Source organism: Prionailurus viverrinus, chromosome D1, assembly GCF_022837055.1.
Source record: "Prionailurus viverrinus isolate Anna chromosome D1, UM_Priviv_1.0, whole genome shotgun sequence".
Taxonomy (NCBI): Eukaryota; Metazoa; Chordata; class Mammalia; order Carnivora; family Felidae; genus Prionailurus; species Prionailurus viverrinus.
In genome coordinates, this window is record NC_062570.1 from 15,691,958 (window position 1) to 15,709,362 (window position 17,405).

Consider the following 17,405-nt stretch of genomic DNA (forward strand, 5'->3'; position numbering starts at 1 on the left):
GTGGGCTCCAGGTGAACCAGGGCCCTCCAGGATCATTAGAGAGGCAGAAAAAAACAACTCTGGGAGGCCTTCGAGCTGCACCTGCCTGGCCAGGGTTTGCTCCTGCCCCGGAAATGCAGACGAAACCATTCCCGAAGCCACATTCCCACTGCAGACATCCCAGCTGGCTCCCTGGGAAGGAACACTCCCGGCTGCCCTAAATGCTTGCTTCTCAAGTGTTCCTCCCAGCTCTGGCCACCTCCTTCCCTCCGTGACCCCGCACCTGCCTTCCCAGGGTCAGAATAAGCAGCCCCGGGGCGCTTCCCCTAATCTCACAGAGACCACGGCCCCATCCCGAGCTGGAAGTGGACAAACCAGGAGGGTGAAAGAGCCTTCTGCTTCCCATCATACCTCTTCCCATCCACACCGCTTCTCTCGCTTCTGCCCACAGCCCTCAGCACCCGGCTTCCTGCATTCTGAGGGTGCGCTCACCAGAAGTCTGGTGTTGACCCTGGATTTCCACAGCAGGTGTGGTCCCCTCTCCTCATGCTCTCCTTCCTGCAGCCCGAGAGGGACAACCCACACCCCAAGTTTGGTCTGCCTTAGGCGTCCCTGCCCACCAGCACGCATCTTACCGCGATAGCAGTTCGAGCCCCTGTGGGCCTCGAACTCAGAGGCAAGAGAGGAACACTGCCAGAAGCAATGGTCCTTCTTCACACTCCTGCCCCACACCCATGCCACGCAAGGAAAAAGTGACCGGCTGCTGCTGAGGCTGAGATCAAGAGGCTACTCACACAGAGAGGGCGAGGCTCTAGGCCGGGCTAGGTCAGCATGCAAATCTGCATGCAAATCATATGCAAATCTAGGGCCCGCCCTTGGGTTCCTGGCACCCTGTCATCTCTGCTGCCTGTGGCTCACCCCGGTCAGGCACCTGGGTCCTGGTTAGACCTACTGGGGTAGGGGCTGAGAAAGCACTTTGGGAACTTGGGGGGCTCTTCCCCTAGACTACTTCCAAAGTCTCCAAGAAACACTTCTTCCAAGATCACACGGGAGGAAAGACTCTCTCAGCCTGGTAGCTCTACCCCTGAAAAAAAAAAAAAAGGCGCTCTGAATAGTCACTCTCCCTTCAATTCAACCACAAATAAAATCCACCTTCACCAGGCTGAGCAGGGGACCAAGCAAGTGACAAGGATGGGGTTCCTGAAGACATGGAGAAGGTAAATGGGGCCAGAGGTCCACACCGCCCCCGTCAAAGGCCAACAACCCAAGAGATGCTCTCGGCAGACTCCCGCCCGGTATCTGGGGGCTCCCAGCCTGCCTGCTTGGGGGCTTGCTTGTTTAGCAAAGCACGGTTGGGCCAAACGCCCGTTGGCTTGCCCACCTCCTCCCCGTTCCTCAGTCTAAGAAAAACAAGCCTCTCCAGCCAGTCTCCTGGGATCTGCTCAACTTAAGCACTGCCTTTGGGTCAACTGCTTACTTGCTTTTTGTTTCTAATTGAGCTCCCCATTCTGCTGCAGAAATATATTAAAGGCAGCTGACTTTGATGGCCAGAAACACGAAGCATCTGAAAGCTTCGCCGGGCGTGATGGCAATTCGGTTCTCCGCCACGTTATTCTAGCGACGGGGGCCTCTACGCCCACCTACCCCCTCCCAGTGTTCGCCAGTCCCTCACCTGCTCCTAAGTTGTGTCTGCCATTTCAAGATTTTCAAAACACATTCCCCCAGCGCACCCCACCCCCCTTCTAATTAGACACCGAACAGAGTGTTAGAGATTTTCTTAATGGCTTGACGAAGCCTTTTAATTCAGTCTTCTCAAGAGAGAAGAACCATGAGTCCCCATCCGAGAGGTTGGGGTGGGAAATGGAAAAAAAAAAAAAAATCAATGCAACCCATTATTTTGGCTTTTAGAAAACAGGAATTTTAGTGCCGGGGAAGCTTGCTTTTCTACACAGTAAAAATGCAAATGCAGCCAACACAGATGCTGGCCCGCTGGATGTAACAACGGAGAGCGCCTCACTGGGGTTCATCTGGCTGCCCAAATCCGGATCTGTTTGGGCAATAATAAGGCAGTTATTGGAGACTCGATAATCGATTATTAAAACACCTTCCCAGTTCAGTTCTGGGGAATCGGCCTGAGCTCAGGCATCAAAAAAAAGGTATTTCGAGAGGAATGGGAGTAACAGAAGCTTAAACCACATTCAATAACTGCTTCATTCCATCCAGAGGACGCTCCATCCCATTTTGTTTTCTTCTCCGCTCTCTCTCTCTCTCTGCCTCCTCCCGCTCCTCACAGATGGACGTACAAATTATTGCAAGAGGATATTGTTTTCTGTAACAGGCTCGAACGTTCACATTTACATTTCCTTGGTGCCGTGGGGGTGACTGGCAACGAGAGAGAAAATACACCCAACCCCATCTTCCCTGCTCTCACGGCGACACATCTTCCCCCAGCCGCCTCTGTCGCCCCCCCCCCCCCCCACCGCGCCACCCCAAGCACAACAGGCCCTGGGGACCAGCCTGGCACCTAAGACCCAATTAAGGCACGAAGGGGAAGAAAGGCCTGTCTGGCGAGGCGCCCTGGTGCCCAACACAGAATGCTGGAGCCTCCGAACGGCAGGGCCGCCAGGGCTGTGCAGACCGAAAGGCCGCCGAGGTCCCGCCTCACCTGGCACCTCCAGCCTACCCCTAGGCCCAAGGCCAGTGGCAACTTCCTTCTCGAGTTGGAAAGGGTTTTGCCCCTCAGGCTGTCCTGTCCCTTCTGGGCCTTTCTCCACCTCCCCCCAGCCCCCATCTGCTTTCCTCCCTATCAAATAGCTCAGGCTTCATTTATTAATGCCCGGCTTCTGGGAGGGGGAGGACAGGGTCCTTCAGGTATTTGCTGAGGGACATCCACTGCTGGGGAACGGAGTCCTCTGGAAGGAGTGAGGTCACCCGGCGGGGACAAAGCTGGGCAAGAGTGTGGCAGAACCTTGGGCCTGTGCTTTCTCGCCTGACAAAATGGAAAGGGGGTGGGGGGGTGGAGAGAGAACTAGCGAGAGAGAGAGAGAGAGAGAGAGAGAGAGAGAGAGAGAGAGAGAGAGAGAAAGCTGCCGCTCCTCACCTTATGTATTTTTAATATTAATGTAATTAAAGCTTCGAGCCGAGCCAGCCTGCGGGGGCGGAGGGAGGCAGGAAGAGCCTGGGGAGAGGGAGAGTGGGGTGTGGGGAGGGGGTTAGGGGGTTGGGGGGGGTTGGCGCAGGAGACTGGCTTCTTGCTCCGCAAAAGTGGGAGGAGAGGGTGCTGAGCGGGGGACGAGGGGTTAACCAACCTAGACCAGCCTTGGCTTGGCGTGTCACCCAGTGGGCCCTCGCTGGGTCTGAGAAACTCAACTACTTTGTCCACGATTCAGAGGCCACCTCTCGCCCGCACCCCGATCTCTAGGCAATCCCCAGCAGTACCTGGGCCTTCATTCTGGCCTTGACCGGGCGGTATTTACAGATAAAACAAGGGTCACCCTGCTCCCCGCGCCGCCGCCCCCCCAAGCCACGAGATACTGCCGTCAGCTCCGGCAGGTTGCAGACTCCAGACCCTGGGGCATCCGCACGGGGGAAAAAACTAGACCCCTCCCGGAGCGCCAACCCCCTGCTGGATTGCCCTTCCCCCATCGCCTAGGGGTCAAGAGCTGCGGCTCGGCGGGGGCCCCCGGCGGGGCAAAGCGGGGAGAAGCCGCCCCCAGGGCGCGGAGGAGAAAAGTTAGAGGGCTGAACAGGTAAAGCCGAGCTGGTTCGAGCGTGTGTGCTTCGCTGCGCAAGGGCGCGGAGTTCGGCCGCCTCATCTCCCGCCATCTGCGCGCCCGGGGGCACGTCCTCTGCCATAGCCTGGAAGCCCTAACGCCGGCGACAGCCCGGTCCCGACTCAGTGCCCAGGTGCCTCCGGTCAGGAATGTCTGCCCCCTCCCCACCCCCCAGTCCCGGCTACCTCGAGGATCAGGTGCGCGGCGCCCGAGCGGCAGGTCTGGACAAGCCGGACACCTAGACCCACCCCTAGCAACGCCTTCTCTCCGGGGAAAGCGACACGCCTCCCCCCCCAAACTGAAGAGTGTCCCCGCGTCCGGCTGACCCGGCGCGGAAGCGGAGAGTCTCGCACCTTGGGGCGCGCTGCCCGAGGTGGCTCAGGCGGCGCAGCGAAGCCGCGGCTAGTGCCGGGGGCAGGGAGGGGGTGGGGGGTGAGGCGGGGCTGGGGGAAGGCGACCTTTGGGTCTGGAGAACAAACTTGCCATCCGAGGGACCCCGGCTGTCGGCACCCCCAGCTCTCCCCGCCCTGCATCGGGCCCGGGCGCGGATCAGCGCCCTGCGGTGCGGCGCTGGGGGTCCGGGGCGGCGGAGGGGCGCAGGGCGGCAGAGGAGGAGTGAGCCGCGGAGTCCGAGGCCCGAAGAAGCGAGGACTCCCGGGCCAACCAACAGTCACGGCCTGAGGACCCCTCCGCTCGGAGGGCACCCCGGGGTCCCGGCGCCACCAAGCCGCAGGAGGCGGGCGAGGGGCTGGGGGAGGGGTCCCGGGCAGAAACCGCGGCCCGGCAGGGCGCGGGGAGACGAGGGGCTCGTCCCCCACCACCCCTCCGGGCGCGCCCCAAAACGGCAGGCGCGGGCGGCCGGCGGCGCGGTCGAGGGCACCCTCTCACCTGACCTCTCTCCGAGTGCCGGCCCCGCCCCCGCTGCGCCCCACCCGGGGCCGGGCACCGAGGTCGGCCCCCCGCCCCCGGGCACCTGGAGCCCGCCGGGCGCCCCGCCTCGCCGCCACCCGCGCGCACCCCGGCTCCGCCGCCTCCGCCGCCCCGGCGCCCGCGCGGGTCTCACCTTTGTGTAAAGAGTCCAGGAGCAGGAGGAAAGTTACCAGCCACATGCCATAAAGAGGCCCTATTCTCCGGGGAGGTGGTCCTGTGGCCGGCCGTGCGGCAGCGCCTCTCCCCCGCTCAGCGCGCTCCCAGCCGCCCGCACTCCGCGCCCCGCTCTTTCTGCTCCTGAGCCCAGCGCTCGGCGGCGGCGGCTCCTCCCTCCTCGGCTCCCTGGCTCCTGTCATCCGCGGGGCTGGGCTAGGCGGCCGCTCTCCCCGCCCCCCCGCGGCACCCCGGGTGGTGAGCGCCGCGCGAGCCCGGGGCCCAGCCGGCCCCCGGCCCCGCAAGCCCGGGGACGGGGGCGGGGGCCGGGACCAGCCGGCCCCCGGCCCGGGTTCGCCGTCCGAGAAGCCAGGGGTCCCCGCCGCCCGCCGGCTCGGAGGGTGACATGTGTCCTACGTGCGCCAAGAGCCCGCCATGCTCGGGCCAAGGAGGCCCTGCGTCTCCCGGCCCGGCACCTGGGGCGAATGCTGCCTGCCTCTTGCGGACTCAGTTTACCCAGGGATGCTCTGAATAAAATCCAGACTAAGATCCTTTGGCGTCCCCCGGAGCTACTCCCCACCTCAAAGCTCAAAGCTGCGTGCCCTTCCAACCTCTAGGTCTGCAAGCCTGGCCCCTGGGGAGCCGGGGCTGAGCCCAGCCAACCCCCCCCCCTCACCGCCCCCCCCCCCCACAGCGCGACTTCCCAATTGTCTTCAGCACTTGGCACAATTATTTGCAATAAATAGTTTAATGTCTGTTCTACCTCGTGTATCTTCCTCCTTTATCTTCACCTACCCCACCCGCATAGCTTTCTCAGCAGGCAGAAATTGGTTCCTTCCTTATACCAATCTGCCTAGAGTTGGCATGGGATTCCATGGGGCTTGAGTGAGGGCATCTCAGTTCCAAAATGAATGTTGAGGACCTGCTGTGCGCCAGGCACGGGCTTTGGCGCTGGGGACAAAGGCACGGCCGCGTCAGGTCTGCTGTGTGACAAGGCTGCTGTGGTTAGGAAGCCCTCCTTGTGTTGGTGATTCCAGAATAAGGGCCCACGCGGGACCCGGAGAAGGGGGCCACGGTAGCCCTGAGAATGGGATGCGAGACAGGACTGGACCGCCTCTCAGGAAGCATAAGGGAGGCCGCCTCGACCCGCTCTGGCTGCTTGGCTTGGCGCGCTTCGACCCGTTTCTCTGAGATGTGCAGGCAGAGGGGGATGTGAAGGGGCGAGGGAGATAGAGGGGCTGCGGTTAGCTCCATTGGACAGAGGAAGAAAAGTTACTTCCCCGACATGTCTTGCCTAAGTTCAGACCGAAGAAGTAGGTCTCCTCATTCCCGGGTTTTGCCAAGATGTCTCTAGACATTTTAGCTAAAAGTTGGAAAGCGTGCGTTTACTTTTTTGATATGTTAAAATCTGCATAAGCAAATTTACCGTTCTAAGCATTTTTAAGCGTGCAGCGGCATCAGGTACATTCACGATGTTGTACGACCATCACCGCTATCCGTTTCCGGAACTTCTCCATCATCCAAACAGAAACGGTGTATCCACTAAACAATAACTCCCCATCCTCCCCTCCCCTCCTCCCATCCCCTGCGCATCACTAATTTTCCGTCTCTCTCACTTGGCCTCGTGTAAGTGGAATCCTACAGTATTCGTCCTTTTGCGTCCGACGGATTTCACTTAGCGTTATGTCTTCGAGGCTCAGCCCTGTTTTAGCAGGTGCATCTCTCTCCTTTTCTTGGCTGAATACTATTCCACGGCATGCACTGACCACGTTTTGTTTATCTGCTTATTTGTCAGGGGGCACTTGGATCGTTTCCACCTTCCGGCTATTGGGAGTCATGCTGCAGTGAACACGGGCATACACATACCTCTTGGAGACCCTGCTTTGGACTCAGCCGGGCCTACACCTGGGGGTGGAATGCCTGGCTCATACGGTCATTGCGTTTTTAACTTTTTAAGGAAGTGCCAGGTGCATTGACTTCTTCTGTAGCGTGCTTTAAGGGTGTAAAGGACTCTCACCTGCACTTACTCCGTGTAATCCTCACAAGCACCTTTGATGCTTTATCACCCTCTTTGAAAACAGGCGGGGGGGTGGGGGGAGAACGCTGAAGCTTAGCTTGTTCAAGGTCACCCGGTTTGCCTCACAAATGAGACCGGAACCTGGGTCTCGTGACTCGGGAGCAGAGCTCCCTGCTCTGCACTGCGCTGCCTTCCCTGGTGCTCAGCCTTACGATGCTAAGTCACCTCTCTGAAGCGGATGCTTTTTCACTAGAGGGTTTCATCCTCTAGAAACAGGCAGAGAACAGAGACGCGGGGTAGACTGCAACAGGTGTTCCAGAGGACCCAGCCCAACCCTCTGCTTTCAGAAGAGACAACTGAGGCCCAGAGTGGGGGAAGAGACGGAGCCGCCTGAGGTCATGCCGGCAGTGACAGAGCCCAGATGTCGTCACACTTCTGGCTTAGCTCCCCTCCCTCACCGCCCCCAGCCTGCTGGGCTCATTCTCCCGTCATGTCCCTTCCCTTCTAAAGGAGACAGTCACTGAGAAGAATCCAGTTATTTAAAACTAAGCCTATTGACCCAGAGCACCTGGTCGGGCCATGCCTAAAATAACCTGCTCCGTCAGACAGGATGAAAGGGGCTGTTGCCTGCTGGCAGGCGACAGGCCCTCGGTGGGGTTGCGTACAGCTGCTTGGGTCCCATATGCTGAAAGGAGAGAAGAGGCTCCTCCCTTCTCCATTTACCTGAAGTACGTCCTGGAACCTGGATGTCCCGTCTATGTAGGTTACACCTGCCGGCCCTTAAGGGATCACAGCACTGTGTATAGAGGTCCGAGTGTTACCGCAGGATGAGGTCGTTCACTGTGTCAGTAACTATAGTCTGGCTATTCCGTGAACAGGAGGCACGTGTGTGGGAACAGGGGGTGGGCAGGTGGGGAGGGCCGACCTGGCGATGCTCCGGGCAAGGAGGCTTCAGCATGTCACGGTTAAGTGCGTGGCTTTGGAGTCAGAGCTGAGTTCCCAGCCCCACTCTGCCACTCACGGACTGTGCACCCTGGGGGAACTTATGTGCGCCAAGCCACGGTTCCCTCACCTGTAAAGTGGGGACCGCCCCAGCCTCTACCTCAGGGAGTTGTCATAAGGATCAAATAAGACAAGCCCAGGGGCCAACACATCGTAGACACAGGTACACATGTCACTGATGTTACTGGCTTTGCCCAGGGGTGGGAGAGAGAATCGCTTTACCGGGGAGATGTTGGGATGACACCCAGTACTCCGTGCTTTGACAAAGCCAGAGGTCACAGAAACACGGAAGGAAGGTGCATTCAGGACTGGAAGAGTGTGGGGAAACTGCCAGCAAGGGAAGGACCTGAAAGTGGTCTCCCCCACTTTTAGGCTTTTTATGTTTTCCATTTTCTAGCTGTTTTGTCCCTCCTTAGCATCTAGGAAAGTATCTGTGGAAAATGACAATCTGGCTCAGATGTGTTCAGAAGTCCCCTCTCAACTGGAGTTGTGTCGGGAACTAGCTTGACAGAGTCAGCAAGGATCCTAGCAAGTGAACGCCAAGGAAAAAGTGAGTCTCAGGGCCAGAGAGGGGGCGGCTGGGTTCCCCCACGTGCACTTGAACTCCGTCGCTCATTCGGGGAGGAGCTATTTTTTTTTTATTTTGTTGAAAGGGACGATTCCTTCTCAGTCCCCGATTAAATGGAAGCCCTCACACCCACACACAAATACTTGCACACCAAAGTGAGAACAAACACAGTTGCCCAGGCAAACATTCATGTGTACAGGTAAGTGTAAACACTTAACAACAGCACACCTGTGCCCAAATGCAATTTGAGTGTAATCCAAAATTTCTGCATTGGCTCCTATGAAGATGCCTTTATTTTATTTATTTATTTATTTATTTATTTATTTATTTATTTATTTTTACCAAAGCCTCAAATGTGTGGGATTCATTTAAAAACAGTGATTAATTTCAATATTCTGTTACATCAGGATGCTGGGTGATAACGTGGTTGGTGTGTGTGTGTGTGTGTGTGTGTGTGTGTGCGCGCGTGTGTGTTTCCCATTCTAGCTGAAGCAGCTATATGAAGGCACCGAGAGCCCTCTCCAATTCAGGTTAATCATGGATATTTGGGGGGTATTATTTTGCCTTGTTAGGACTAGAGCCATCAGGAGAAGGAACACATGCTTTTATTGTTGAACTCAAACAACAGCTTCTATATTTTGGATACTTTCCTTCAAAAACAAAGGCATATAATTATTTTAGCAAAGCCTTCATATGTGCTCTGCAATTCTTTAACAACTTCAGTATAGATAGGGTTTTTATAAAAAGAAATTGATACCGAGCCAGATCAATGTTGAAAACTTAACATTTGGGGTTATATAGCTAATTCAGGATTGACCTTCTTCGCACTAATTCATTGACTGGAAGGGAAAAAAACAAATAAGGATTTCCCTTTTTTTTTTTTTTTTTGTAATTGATTTTCATGTTATAGAAAGAGTCCTGGACTGTGAATCAGAAATCCTGGGTTCTAATCTCCTCTAGGCCACCCTAGCCATCTGTGTGATCTTGGTCGGACAAGTCACTTTGCCTTTTTGGGCTCAGTTTCCTCACCGAATGAGTTGAGCAAGAATCATGAACAAGATCCCTTCCTAACACCAGAGGTGAGGTGAGCACAGATATGTAATGTCCCAGTCCTGTCCTATGTAGGGAGCTGTGTGCGTACACACAAACATACACGGGCAAAGAAACAAAGAGATACAAATTTTCATACACAGATACTCAGAAGCAAACACATACACACACACACACACACACACACACACAGTTTCGCTTCAAATGCATGCACGTACATCTAAAATATTTCCATCTTTTTGAGATGAATCACTGCAATTCATAAGTAGTGATGCCTACATAAAAAGGTAGTATATATCCTTAAATTACCCAGGCTTTCCTTAAACCACGTTTCTATATGCTTGTCTAGGGGGATGTCTAGGTATGTGGTAGGTACCACTGTACGCTCTCAACACGTTGGATTGAAACATCACGGTTCCAGGCTTAAATCCCGGAGGCTTTCTCCCCCATGGAGGGGATCTCTGGGGTCTCACTGCTCTTTTTCAGGTCACTGTCTCGGGACAGTTGGGCAGGGGCTGCAGTAGCCCCCAGCAAGGCTGGAGCTCCCCCAGTACCCATGGCCCCCCTCTGGCTGTTCTCTCTCAGCTCACAACTCCCAGATGGGCCGAGAAGCCAACCCAGAGAGGTTCCCTGAAGTCCAAATTTTGTCAAGCTGAAGCTCACGGTCACGTTTCTGTCTGGGGGTGGGCCGGGGGGGGGGGGTGTGTGCTGTTCTCCACTCCTTCCTTCTCAAATACACAGCGCCCCTTCTCCATCTGTGTGAGCCCTCTCCGGCCGCGAGGCCTGGCCAGACACCGCAGCTCTCCAGGACCAGCCCCAGCCCCAGCCAGCCCTCCTCCTAGCTCGGCTTGCCTAGCTCGGCTTGGCCGTGTCAGCACGGCCTGTGGCTCTCATTTCTTTGTCCCGTGCTGTGGCTATCCATGCACGTGTCTGACTTGTCTCCTCTTCAAGACACATTCCCTTTGGATTTGCACCTGCCGAGCCTAGCCCGGTGCCTGCTCACACCAGGTGCACTCGGTAAATGTTGATCGAACGACTGGACGAGCTCATCCTCACAGAGTTACAAAGACCTGATTACAACGTCATGTATCATGCCTTCCAGAGAGGCATGTCCCTTAACCGGAATCAAAGCCTTAAGCTTCGTAATTCTCGACCTGGAGCTTGTGGCCTGGAAGGTGAGCCCTTGGCAGGGTAGAAGAGCCTGCGGGAGTTCTGACCCGAATGCCGGTCTCAGCCAGCGTCACCATCGGCTTCATTGTCCTAGTCATTGAGCACGGCCTTCGGGATCCAAAGGCTTCAGTGTGTATTCATTTCGGATCCTCGCCAACAAATAGACAGGTGGGCCCGGAACTGTTTTTGCTCGATACACAGAGGAAGAAACTGAAGCCCAGGGAGGTTTGTGGTGTCCCAGAGGCGGATATACCGCGAAGCTAACACAGCCCAAGCTTCTGGGTCCTATAGGGCCCGGGTCACGTGCTCACACGGTCAGCCACCGTGGGTACTCTGGGAGAACAGTTTTAGGCGTGATCCGTTACGATCGCTCCTCTTTTCCACTCTGGATGGGTCTGATGTGCATTCGGGGGATGTGACTCGGGATCCCCGAAAGTGAGTGAGGGAGAGCCCCGTCTGACTTGGGATTGGTGAGATACATCTCTGGACTGCACAGGCAGGAGGGTGTAGCCATCCCGGTGTGGAGAGTGGCTTGCATGAATACTCCTCCGTGAATACCGCACCTGCTCGCGGGGCTGTGTCCCACAGAAGGGCAGGGCCATAGTTGTATCACAATATGCCCACCCGCTAAGGGGCCTGCCCGAGAGGTACGTGCCTGCGTGCATCGTGCATCGTGGAGAGAAAGGGTCAAAGTGTTTGCATGGAGCCAGAAGCCAGTCTGTGCAACATTGTAACAATTTTTTTTTAAAAAAAATAAGCATTATAGAGGTGTGTCGGGCAGTGGACACAAACACTGTTCAGATTTTGTGATGTTTGTGGTATTTGTGAATTTTTTCAAGATCTGTAATTTGTTGCACTGTCCTTTTTATCATTCTAAGGAACTCCGTGCATTTGTGCCTAATATTATGATAATAACCTTGTACTGTTTTCCTTAAAGAAGTCCCTCCAAGGGGTGTGTAAGTTTTGGGTCCAGCAAAACCTGAACGCATCCCAGGAACACTCCTCAGGCCACAGTGTGGTGCTGAGCTGGGTCTAGAACCAGATTTTCTGGATTCTGGCCCAGGGCTCGTCCCACAATCCTTTGCTTCAGAGACAGTGTGTAATTTATGTGTTTGCACAGTGCTATGCACACAGAAGGTGCTCAGAAATGCCACAGCTCCCCCAGGGGACTGTCCTTCACGGTGAAGGGGAAGTCCAGGCTGGGCCCGTGGCAGTGACCTCAACTTGATGACAAGTCCTCTTCCTGAGAAGTCTGGCCATCTCACAACGGGCCCGACCTGTCAGTCCACAAAGCGGAGGATCCTGGGGATAGAAGACAGTGCTGCCCAAGTGGTCTCTACACCCCCTCTGTGGGCAACACCCCTCCTGTCACTGTGACGGGGGCCATATGCACGGAGGGCTGAGATGCCCCTCACAGCCCAAGAGCCGGGGAACACCCCAGCGAGCCCCTCCAGTCACTCTGAACAGGCAATCCACCTGCCAGAGGTCAAAGTGACAGAGCCAGGGTGCTGCGGCAGTGGGCGAAAGGCTGTGTGGGACAGCAGAGGCAGACAAGGACGCTGGGGGCTGGGGGGTGGGGGGGACAGCGGGCTGTATCGGCCCATCACACCGGCAGGCTCTCCTATACCACTGGACAGGTGCTAATACAGTCCCTGCTTGAATGCCTCCAGGGACGAGGGGCTCCCTGCCCAACCAGAAGTCCACGCTAACTTTACTACTCATGATCACGTACGCACTCTTTTCTTTATTGAACGCAGCCTGCCGTAGCCCTCAGGATGTGCCCGGTCTCTGCCCGACGACAGCTTTTCAGATATTTGAGAACAGCTACGGTGGCCTGCCCCAAAGCCTTCCTTCCGCCAGGCTGAACAGTCCAGTTTCGTCCACCTCCTCTCTTGTGAGCTAATTTCCAGACCCGTCACTCTCCCGGTCTTCCTTTTTACACATTCGCCACTTTGACTCCAGCTCCCTTAGAACCAGAATGGACCCAACCCTCCAGACGTGAGCAGCCCCGAGGACAGGCACTGTCACCCCGTCGAGAGGTCTCTAAACTACTCGTACTGTTGACCAAGGCTTGAACGGCCTTCTTGGCCGATATGCTCAAAGCGGGGCCTCTTTCTGTGAATTACTGCCGAGACGCTCCCCTCAGCCCCGTGACCCTGATGTGGATTGTCTGGGGGGCGGGGGAGGTGAGCACGATTAGACACATTTGTTGAATGGTGGGTGGATGTGATACCTTGTGGGTCAAAGAGTGACACTTATACATACTCATGGGGTAAGACTGTCCGTGCCTCTGAAATCCTCACGGCCCCAGGGAGGGGGACAGACCTCAGTTGAGAACACGGGACTGAGGAACCAGAGGTCCCAATTTCAGGCCACGATGGCGCCGAGAGCTTAGTATCTTCACCAGGCTTGACTTGACGTTGAACACAACCAGCTGAAAAGGCAAACAGATCGAACACCACGTTCCTCGAGCGTGTCACGAGAAGGAAATAGGTCATACGCAAGAACGGAGTTATGATCAAATAGGTTTGGGAAACACTGGAATGACCGAAGGTAAGCAGATGCCCAGAACCTTGGAAACGCTAACGGGCGTGGCGAACCTCCACGTAGCAGACACAGTGTGAGGTATCTGGGGATCTGTTTCCCGCATCTCCTGGTCTAAAAACTCTGTCCTTTCGCTGACCACCTCCCGCATCTTGTCAGTGTATTTATTCTTTCAGCGAGTCAGTTCCCAGCTTCCATGCAGGCAGCGCCCAGCGTTCCTAGAAATCCCAACATGGAACGTGCTGCCTCGGGGGAGCTCGCACCCCCGTGGGGAAGACGTACAGAGAGCAACAAAGGGAGGCCCACATGCCGAGTCAAAAGATCGGAGTGGGAAGGGGGCTGGAGACCATTTGCCACAAGCACCTTGTGTCACAAAGGAGGACGTGGTGGCCAGGTGGATGGAGAACATCCCCTGTCACTTGGCCTGAGTGTTAGGGCGGGGCTTAGCTGCTGGGCTCCTGACTCCCGGGCCCATACTCCGTCTACTGTGGTCCTCATGGCCCAGGTCACTGGATAACTTTTTTTTTTTTTTTTTTGAGGTGGGGGGGGAATGACTTGGGGAGGGGCAGAGAGAAAGGGAGGGAGAGAATCCCAAGCAGGCTCTGTGCTGTCCCCAAGGCAGGTGATCGATCCCATCAACTGCAAGATCATGACCCAAGCTGAAACCAAGAGTCTGACACCTTACCAGCTGAGCCACCCAGGCGTCCCTGGGGTGGATGGCCCTTCAGGCCCCATCTAGGGCTGGGATTTGATGAATCTGTAAAGAAAGCTCCTTAAGCTCAGAGAAAACTAAGCAGGAGGTGGGCTTGCATGACAGGAAGACCCTGGATAGGCCGAGCTGGAGGGAAAAGGACACAGCAGCCATCGGGCATTGGGAGAAGGGGTTTCCAGAGAACCTGGCTCTGTGATGTGTGCCCGCTCATCTGAGACACCCAGAACAAGGGGGCGAGGGCCGTGTCGTTCCAGACGCCCTGGGTAGAACCATGGAGCTGAACGGATTGGTCAATTGCTTGTCTGAATCAGCCAAGGTAGCTTTTTTTCCTTTTGGCAAATTATAACCAGAGTCACGCACTCCTGATAATAATGATTGTTATAACCGAACACTTGCTGTGGGTCCCGCACTATTCTAAGTACTATAGATGCATAATATCAGTTAAACCTCGAAACAATCCTCTAAGACCAGAATTATTATCATCCCCCTTCTACAGGTAATGAAACTGAGGCATAGAGAAATTAAGTAACTTGTCCAACGCATCAGATGCCCAAGCCTTGAGCTGGACAGGCTGATTTCAGAGCCTTCATCCTGCCTTATCGCCCTTGGAGGTGGTTGGTAGTGTTCCGGCTGTCACATTTTCTATAAAGGGTTTTAATATAGGAAAATGTCACATCCGAAGTAGAGAGACTAGTATAACGAATTGCCACGTGCTCGTCTTCTAACGGCCACAATTGTTGACTCGTGTCCAATCTCGTTTCCTTTTTATTCCCATATTCCCGCCCCCCACCACTTCCCATCACCAGGGATTTTTTTGAAGCAAATTGCATGCATTATATAATTACGCCCGTAGATCTTTCAGTGTGCATCTCTAAAAAATAAGGCTGAATCCTCATTCTCAGTCACCACACTTTACGTGTTCTGGCTGAGAAGGAGCTGTGGCCAGGTATGGCCCCCTCCCCCCACGTATACACACGCACTGGACGTCAGGCTAGCCACTGCCTAAAACAGCTGAATTTGTGCCCACCGGGTACAGATGCATTCGGCTCACTGGGCAGCCTGTCCCAAAGCCCTCACCTCACGACCTGGCCAAATGGCCTCTCTGGGGCTCCTCGGACTATCTTGCTGCCGCTGAAGCCCCTGCCCTCGGTCTAGCTCCCGTGGGGGTGGAAAACAGCCAGATGTGTTGGTCTTCTGCCTAGTGTGGCACAAACATAAGTCTCTCTTGACCAGCCTAGACCCAGCCCCCAACCCTGGCCGCTCCTCTCATCCCAGTTCCTATTTCAAGATGATGTAAGGTGCCCTCCTCTGCCTAGGAGGGAATGATTCCCCATCCTGCCCAGGCTAAGAGCGAGGGGTGTGGAGGAGATGTGGCTGAACCACCTGGATTCAGTCCACAGTCAGAGATCCACTCATGAACTGGGAGAACCATGTCTCTCTTTCCTCCTTTGTAAAATGGGAGCATAACACCGACCTACCTCACTGTGTGTGCGTGTGGCTGTGAATGTCCAAAGAGATGGGCAAGTTTTCGCTGTGGATTTGTTTGGGTAGGGGAGGCTGCAGTACCTGCCGTGGCCAGCAGGTGTCGCCCAAAGACCAGCAGGACGCGGCCAGGTGGGCAGGGGGCCACTCCCTTGAGGGGATTATCTTTCCACATTAGATCCAGTTGGACTTGGGGGAAGTGGAAGGAAGTTTAGTCTGTGAGATTTCTCCTTATAAAAGTCAATCTGGGGCGCCTGGGTGGCTCAGTCAGTTGAGCATCCGACTTCGGCTCAGGTCACGATCTCGCAGTTTGTGGGTTCGAGCCCCGCGTCGGGCCCTGTGCTGACAGCTCGCAGCCTGGAGCCTGCTTCAGATCCTCTGTCTCCCTCTCTCTGCCCCTTCCCCGCTCATGCTCTGTCTCTCTCTCTCTGTCTCTGAAAGATGAATAAACGTTAAAAAAAAAAATTTTTTTTTTTAAAGTCAATCTGGGTCTGGCTGTTCCCAGAGTTAAAAAGTGGAGCCCTGCCACCTTCAAAGCATGCTCGCAGGAAAACCCCTCAATGAGACAGGCCTCAATAGCCCCATTTTACAGACGAGGAAATTGGGGCTTCAAGAAGCGAGTGACTTGCTAGAGGGGAGCAGCCACTAAAATGACAGAACTTGGCCTTCTGATCCCATATTCTGGGCACTCTGCGGAGGCACATCCTCAGAAACCAAACCTCTATGAGGAGACCTGAGAATGACCGTCCTTGTCCCTGTGGAAAAGCGTAAAAGGTATGGGTGCTCCCAAAGCCTTGGACGTGTGATCTGCCGACCTCCGAGTGCATCTTCCCTCTGTGAGGCTCAGATTCCACTGTTCAGTGAACTAGATCAACGGCTCCCAAACTCAACCACGCAACTGCACACGCGTGCACGCACACGTGCACGCACAGGCGGGGCAAAGGAGACAGAGAAATCCCAGGCTGCAGAACCAGGGATCTATATTCTACATTTCCCAGGTAATTTGTACGTAAGCAGCTTAGCGTGAGACTAGGGGCTGGCATCTGGGAAACGCTAGACTGGAAGAATCTTTCATGGGTTTATGTTCTGTCGTTTCATAAAGAATTTCCACTTAAGCTTGTCAAAACCCCTAACACAGTGCCCGGCACATCACTTGATATTCAAATACTTCAATATTTTGCTGAATGAACGACCGAAACGGTATGCAGTCCCCAAGTCAATGAAAGCCTTGGTTGACATTGCTTCACCACTCAATTAACATCCACATTGTGTTTTTGTAGCATTTTATGGCATGTTTGTATCCATGATCTCATTCGACCTCTAATGAGTTGAGTACTATAGTCCCCATTTTTTACAGAAGAGGAAGCTGAGGTTCAGAGACACGAAGGGGTTCGCCCGTGGCTGCCCAGCTAGTCGGTGACAGACCCAAGCTTCGAACCCACGTCTGTTCTGCCCCACTTCCGGGGCCTCTCCCATGGCACGAGGCCTGCTTGATAGCGTTTTCACTGCATGGTTTGAGAGGAGGGAAAATGTCAGATCTAGAAGAGAGTCGGTCTTCCTAAACTGTCAGGAATTACCTCAAATTTGGGGACAGGTGACATCAGGAGTTTGTCCAGAGACCCCAGGGTCTGGAGAAATCCTGCCTCATCTGCGGAAGGGGCTCGGTGCCGAACTCCAGGGAGGGTTGACAGGTGGCCCAGAATGTCGGCGCTCTACTCCCCGGAGAGGGCGGTTCAGGAAGGGCAGGAGCCTGCCTCCCCTTCTTCTGCCTGGCCTCTGGGGTCAGCCATCCAGCTGCCTTCCCTACCGCAGGGTAGTCTCCACGGCCCCACAGACCCCTCGTCCACAAGGCTCTGTGCAGGGAATCTGGGTATCTGCCTCCCCCTAGTGCCATGAGAGGGGATGGGGCACCGTGGGCCTCTGTGTTCCCTCACAGCGCAGAGTCTCTGCCCTTACCCCAAGCAGTGCCTCACACGCTCACTCCCTGTCCCAGCTGTTTCCACCTCGGCCTCTGAGAACTACTGG

At 55.3% G+C, this 17,405-nt stretch overlaps 1 protein-coding gene across 6 annotated transcripts in view; it reads right to left on the minus strand.

Moving 5' to 3' along the window:
• The window catches only part of DSCAML1 (DS cell adhesion molecule like 1), a 350,085-nt gene extending 345,094 nt beyond the window's left edge, over positions 1 to 4,991 (minus strand). For 2 of the 6 annotated variants that reach the window (XM_047877991.1, XM_047877988.1), the window contains exon 1: positions 4,211 to 4,522. Coding sequence is in view for 3 of the 6 variants with exons in the window: in XM_047877988.1 (XP_047733944.1) it covers positions 4,211 to 4,238 (28 nt within the window). In the remaining 3 variants the exon portion in view is untranslated. Of the gene's footprint in view, positions 1 to 3,937; positions 3,948 to 4,210; positions 4,523 to 4,815 lie in introns of those variants that run through there. The other 4 variants (XM_047877987.1, XM_047877989.1, XM_047877990.1 and 1 more) reach the window with 4 other exon arrangements.
• Between the last annotated feature and the right edge of the window lie 12,414 nt (positions 4,992 to 17,405).